The sequence below is a fragment of the Musca autumnalis genome, unplaced genomic scaffold (genome assembly GCF_047663935.1).
Source record: "Musca autumnalis isolate F117 unplaced genomic scaffold, ASM4766393v1 scaffold_2, whole genome shotgun sequence".
In the NCBI taxonomy this organism is placed as follows: domain Eukaryota; kingdom Metazoa; phylum Arthropoda; class Insecta; order Diptera; family Muscidae; genus Musca; species Musca autumnalis.
This window is the reverse complement of record NW_027411755.1, coordinates 5,314,247-5,321,236: the sequence shown is the minus strand read 5'-3', so window position 1 is coordinate 5,321,236 and position 6,990 is coordinate 5,314,247. Positions and strand designations below refer to the sequence as shown.

Here is a 6,990-nt window from a genome sequence, read left to right as displayed (position 1 = left end):
ATGAACTAGTGCCACCTTAGTAAAACAAAATAAAATATAAATGAAGGATTGATGACAAAAACATTATTAATTATTAAAAGTTAAGTTTAACTTTTTAATATTATTAGCATTATTATTACTGCAATAAAACAACATATTTATTTATAGTAATATATTTTTTAAATAAAAACAAATAAAATGCCATTATAACAAACACTATTTACCCCGGTAAAAGTTAATATACAAAACCAAAAAACGATTTTTAGTTTCACAAACGAGTTGAAAAATGCTTACCGAATATTGCATATATAAACTATAAGACGAAAAACTTGAAATAGGGTTGTTCTAAGAGGAACAAGAGGATTGTTTTTAAAACTACGCTTATTATGTCTTCGTGTTGTATTGATATATATATTTTTTTTGTTTTTGACACATGTATTATCCATATAAGGCACGTGCTTTGGAAAAAGTAGATCTTTTTGTATATGTCCAACATTCTCAATATTCACGTATTTTAAAAATCTTATGTCTTTGTTCGTCATTTTAGTTTCACAAAAATAAATATTTTAATGCTTGAGTTCTACAAGTAAAATGTTCCACCTTAAATAGTTTTTGTCTTATAGTTTTTATATGTACGTCCATAATGAACAAACGAATCTGATAAAATGTACTGTTATGTTAGTCTCCTGTATGTTATAACTTGTCATGCAAAAAAAATCTAGTTTCTTTTTAAGAATCCGTTTATATAATGATCCATTTTCAAGATCAATCTGTATTAACGAAGCAAAAAAAAAACTCAAACACAATATATTGATAATTTCATAATTATAAAAAATACAACAATAAAAAAATAAAAATTAAAAATATAATTCCCAGAAAAAACAACGTCATGAAAATAAATGCAACTCTTATAGATTTCTTTACGTCTTTTTAATTGGTTTTTTATTAAGATTTTGATCTAGAAAAATAATATATTAATCATTATTACTTACAAATAATAATTTTCCAAAAACAAAAAAGTGGTATATAAAATAAAAAAGGAGAGGGTGGGGTGGGGAGTTAAAAATTTGTTTTTGCAGCCATGATTTGAATCTAATCAAAAAATATCATTGGGTGAGAGAAGAAATATTAATTAAAAACAAAACATGATCATGATCTGTTGCTAGACCATGATGGGGGGTGGTGATAAATTCCTAGGAAAATTAAAGCACAACAAACAACTTTCTTTTTTTTGGATAGTTTTACAAAACCAAATACAACTCAAGGAGAGAAAGAAGAGAGCCAGTCCAATGTTCTTGTTAAATATTTGGTGTTCCATTTCGATGCGATTTATACAACAGCTCAGCGAAGGGGGTGATGGAAAGGATTGGTTCATTGTGTTTCAATATTCCATGATATTGCTGCCGCCTGGCGAACACACATTAGGCCACATAACTGTATTCATCGCCTGAATTCGGTGTACGTTCAATATATTGTTTATCAATCAATGATTCAATACACTTTTTGATAATTGTGATGCTGGGTGTAAAACTAACATTTGATTGGGATAAAATCTAAAAACCAAACAACATTATTTTTTGATTTTGAAGTCAAATTGTGAAAAGCATACCTCTTGTATCAAAGCATTGTGCTTAAGAACTTTTCGAGATTTCATAATGCGTACTATGGCAGCTTGAAGATATAGTTTACGATCTTCATCCACAGCATTGATTGTGTGTTCAACCTAAGGGGAAGAGAAAAATTTAATTTTTTTTTCAATATTATTTTCTAATTATATTAAAATATACTACAATTTTTATTTGATTTTCTTATATTTTAAACATTATATTCCAAATTTAATTCAAATAAATTTTAAATTTTTTGAAGTAGATATAAGTAATTATTTTCAATTATTTTTAATTTATAGCTTTTCGAATATATCCAACATTTCGTTTCAGAATTTTTAATACTTTCAAGTATCTATAAATTATGTGCTCAACGTAATGTGGGGAGAAAAATTAATAAAAAAAAAAACAATAATAACAAATTTAAATTTTTTAAAACAATTTTTATAATTAATTTTGCATTTGAAATAATTTTTCAATATTTTGAAAATTCTATTCAAAACGTTATTTAAAAATTTTTTTAATTTTTTTATATATCATCAAAAGCACCCCGAACATTTCTAAAATATTCTGAAAAGCGAGTAGATTCAGTTTTCATCACATACCTGATTATTATTTAATTTTTAGCTAAATTTATTTCATTTAAATAATTTTTAATTAATTAATTTAATTATTTTTCAATTAATTTAATTATTCTTTTAATTTGATTTTTTTAATATTTTATGAATATTTGTATAGCAATTATCTTAAGATTTTTTTGAAATCATCCTTACCTCCTGTGGTGTCTCCTTTTGCAACGCCGACGTTATCTTAAATTTAGTACGTTTATTTGTATAATCTAAATTCAGCTCGATTTTTGTATTATCTTCTAGATTTTCGCTGCTAGCCACTAGTATTTTCGATTCCAATAGTGACTGCATATGTTTCTGGAAGGTTTCCGCATTAAGTTGTAATGTGGTTTGTATCTCTTTGCAGGTCATCGAATCACATGATTCGAACAGTAACAACATGGCCATTTGATACGTTTGCATTGTCACAATGTAAGTCTTTTTTAAGTAGCCCAACTTAAGTTCACCATGGCACATATGATGTAACCAGGTAAGTTTACGTCCACTAAACGAATTGTGATAGAATTTTTCAAACTGGAAAGTGGGAAAAAAGAAAATGACAATTCAAAAGGAAAAGCGTTTTAGAGCACATTTGACACCAACAACTTTTAAATGTCTAGGCCAAAACAAAATTTCCATCAATCAGCCGAAATTAACAAAATACTTTAAAGTGCAGTTTTAGGAAGAATGGACATAAAGATTAGAAACAAATTATGTGCATTATAACCCCCGTTTTAATAAATATTGGTTCTTGTTACGAATCGAACAAATTCACAATAACAGGCAGCCATTTCAAATTATAAAAATACAGTTGGAACTTTGGTGCTTAAATTTTTTTATTACATACCGATCGTATAGCTTTTTCAAATTCCTGGGGAACCGCAAATGGTATAACAACCTGCGTTGGACCCAAAGGCCATGCTCCAGCTTGCAAGACTTTTATGGATAAATTTATACCTAAAAAAATATTAAACTATTATTTATTGGAATGTCTTCATTGTTTCATACGTTTAAAAAAATAGAATGTATTAGTAAGGTCAATTCGGTTCTGAGATTACTAAAATTAGCTGTCGTAGGTCATGGCTAAAATCTTTGGGTAGTAGTCGGAAGTCCACATTTGCTTTCTGATATGTATACAAAATTCAAACTACCAATAACGGTTCAATTGTTATGTTATTATTGTACTCATCGCAACAGGGAAACTGCGCAATGAAGAAATAAATTGTACCCCAATCGTATCCGATAATAGCGACATATCTAAAATTAAATGTTAGGATTTATCTTTGTTGATCTTATCGTCAGATTTTATTACTTCGCGTTGCTTGATACCGTCACTCTTACTTTGTTTATCTCTCAAAGCATAACACAATGTTTACATTCTGTTTGACCTTTTCCGCACCGTCACACATTGTAAATTATTGTGTTTTCTTTTCCCATCAGTAGTATGTTACACTTTGCCTTGTTGATTTACAGCTCACCGTATAAATATTGTGTCTATTATGTTCTTAATCTGATCCGTTGTAGTACTGATCACCACGACATATGTATTTCGCAAATAACCCTCTTAATTTAAATGTAGTTTTAATATGCATAGCGAATTTACAGTAGCACGACAGCTGATTTTAACCGGACCGACCCGAAACCACAGTGCTTTGGACAGCGGCAGCCAACTCAGAATCAAATCTTTGCTTCTACGTACGTTTCTATGCTGCTAAAACAGCAACCCATATGAACAACCAACCAATTTTTACAGTGTTTTATTTAACTTGCTTTGGTGTCCGTTTATTTCAAATCTAGTAACTCATTTTCCACACAGTTGCAGTTGACCAATCGAACTTTTCAGTTTTGGATGATAATACATGAATATGAAAACAAAACCAATATGGATCCAATTTTCCTATTTATACATGTGCAAATCTCGGGAACGGGGACACAATTTTCTTTTAATTTATAATTTTTCTCTTAGTAGCCGGCCAATAAACAAGGGAATTTTCGGAACTTCAGAGGCCCATATCTCGGGAAGTATACATTTCCCCAGAAAGTGTTACACGTCGTTTGGATGAAAAGTGGTTCTCCCTTGAAAGATTCATACTTACCTAAATCAATATTTTCCTGTTTCAAATAATTATTAAATTTGTTATTTAAATCCGCTGACAGAGAGATATCGGTAAACATGCGATGTAATTTGTTGGTAAATTCATAACCACAGGCTTGCTGTAAGAACGAAAAGAAAACAAAAATTAAAATCTTCCACAACACAAGCACCAAAAACCTTCTCTTACCTTCAAACGATTGATCATTGCCTCCTCAGCATCCATGCTTTGGGATTGTTCGTGTATCAAACGTTTTGCCAACAGACGACTATAGAATTTCTGATAGACATCCTTATCTTCAATATACTTAAATATGGTAATATTGTTGGTAAGTTTTTGATCGATTTCGGCTTCTGTAGTTTTGGATTTTTTGAGCAGAGTATCACAGTACTTGGCCACATACTCGGCACTGCGGCAGGGTTGTTTATCACTGGGTCGACGATTAATAACACTAGCACACGCCTTATCCAATGCACTCAAAAACAATGGATCATTTTCGAACACTTCATCAATTAGCTGGGTATACTTTTGGTGAACCTTTAGCATATCTTCGACAAATTGTATGTGAATATTTTCGCCTTTTAAGGTGGATATTGTTTCGAGACCTTCGTTTTTAATATGATCCAAAAAGGTTTGTATTAAACGACCCTTTAAGTTATCCGGTATAGGCTTGAGAATTATATACAAGTTGCGTAGATCTTTGCGATTTTCTTGGGACACCATTTGTTTGCATTCTGAATACAAAAAGTCTAAACGTTCATTGATGAATTTCTCTTCACATTGTTTTATGAGCTTGGGTATGGAGCTGAAAGAAGAATAAATTTAGTGACTTTCACATTAAAGAAAAATAAATCAAATATCCTAACCTACCTTGAGTGCAATAATTTCTGTGCCCTTTTATTTTCATCATCGAGTATTTTGATAACTTCCTCAATGTATTGGCTAACCGTACACCTTTGTAGAAGAGCTGTGGCCTCCGTGGCATAAAATTCTCCACTGGCCAACAAAAGGGGACATTCGAACAACCATTGATAGATTTTCAAGGACCCAGTCTTATTATAAGCCTGCACTTCAACGAAACTATGCATTACACCACTAATGATTCGAACACGCTCATCATCTAGACCTGGATTGCCCATGCGATCGGCCTTGATGCCCTCTAAAATATGTTTCACCAAATCATAATTGAGTGGTTCAATCATCTTCGTACGCCATATATCAAGCCCTAGTTCCCCTATTTCCATTTGTTCCATTGTCTCCGTTGTTAAATTACCGTAGACCACATCTGCATCGGATATTTTTTGTTTCTTGATATGCTGAAGATTTAGATAGGAGTATAAACTATGCAAATCCTTGATGCCTTTACTATATTCTGACCAGGCGTCATAGTATCGCTTTAGCAGATCAGGCTGTTCAGTTCCAGAGGCATCAGCTCCAGGTGGATTTACTCGTGTTGCCATCATATTTTCAACGTGTGCCTTGAGAAATTGTTTCGTCTCTTCATACAAGAGATCGGCAAATGGTTCTGGATGGGCAACGCACAAATTGTAAACATTTCTAAAATTATGAAGAGGTGCATAGGGGTGTGTTAGAAGATGTATAATTTGTTTATAAGACACAGGAAACAAAGCAATTAGATTTAACAGTTGTATACTCGGGCATCTGATGCTTTACAAAACGAAATAATGATTTATTGCTCCATAGACTCTCTCTGCACGTACATAAAGAGAAAGTTCACTTTTTTAATAAATCTATTGAAGGTCGCCACTCAGTGGATTTAGCAGGAAGATGGTTATGATATGCCGTTTCATTGACTATCAATCAAAATGCTTTGCTCCCTATCTCGGTTGCCAGTGTACTCACGTAAAACTTGTATTCCAAACATTTCTCTCCACCTTGTCCAGCTTGATAACAGCCTCGGCCGTGCTCTTCAAGTCTGTCCAGATTTCATTGAAATCAACTTTCTTAGGCTTTAAGGACATTTTGCTTAACTGTGTCCTGTTGCAAATGAAAAAATAGAAGTACTATTGTTGATTGAATAATTTCACGACGCACTATTACATTAAAAAAATAAAAAAGAAACCAACAATAATTTTTACAGGCGCCACACAATAACACAAACAATAAACCTTGACAGAGAACAGATACTCGCATAATTGTTCAATTTTTCCTGTTTTGACACTATTATTACCTTTATAGGTTAATTTATTTAATATTATTTAAGATTTGTTGCACTTAACAAATTCTAAATTATTTGCTTTGCTTTTCGGATTTCTTCTCTGTTTTGTCTGTCAATTATTTTAACAAAATCATTCTAACAAGGTTGCCAAGTTGGCAAGATATAAGTTGAGAATTTATTTAATAAGGAGATAACAATAAAAATGTTAATTTTCAGAAGAGAATGTAGGAAAGTATGTATTTTATGAAAATAATAAAAAAGATACAAATATAGTAGGAAAAGTCCTGTTATTTTATGTGAGTTATTATCTGAAATATTAAATGTACATAGTTGTTAATAAAAAAGTCGACCAATTTAATTGAAAAATTTCGTGGGCAACACTGGTCGCAAACATATGTTTTGTTGTCGATTAACAACTTCCATCTCTGAGAGAAATCCAGTTGTCAAATTCAGTCAAATTAGCGAGCCCGCATAAAAGTTGAAGTGAAAAATAAATAAAAGAAAATGAGTATAAATTTATTTTATTT

At 31.3% G+C, this 6,990-nt stretch overlaps 1 protein-coding gene across 3 annotated transcripts; it reads right to left on the bottom strand.

Moving 5' to 3' along the window:
* Nucleotides 1–894: 894 nt before the first annotated feature.
* On the bottom strand, nt 895–6,781 carry Cul2 (cullin 2). Of its 3 annotated transcripts, none has more exons than XM_073966690.1 (9): nt 6,476–6,781; nt 6,148–6,282; nt 5,155–5,841; nt 4,474–5,089; nt 4,288–4,405; nt 3,039–3,148; nt 2,357–2,725; nt 1,589–1,702; nt 895–1,532 (listed from the first exon to the last, which is right to left on the bottom strand). In XM_073966690.1, exons 2-9 carry the CDS (start codon nt 6,264–6,266, stop codon nt 1,401–1,403), a joined length of 2,265 nt encoding a protein of 754 aa, XP_073822791.1. In that variant the 5' UTR covers nt 6,267–6,282; nt 6,476–6,781; the 3' UTR covers nt 895–1,400. The 3 variants fall into 3 exon arrangements, with proteins under 3 accessions (XP_073822791.1, XP_073822793.1, XP_073822794.1); XM_073966692.1 differs by having other exon boundaries at nt 6,148–6,338; nt 6,476–6,606; XM_073966693.1 differs by having other exon boundaries at nt 6,148–6,338; nt 6,414–6,603.
* Between the last annotated feature and the right edge of the window lie 209 nt (nt 6,782–6,990).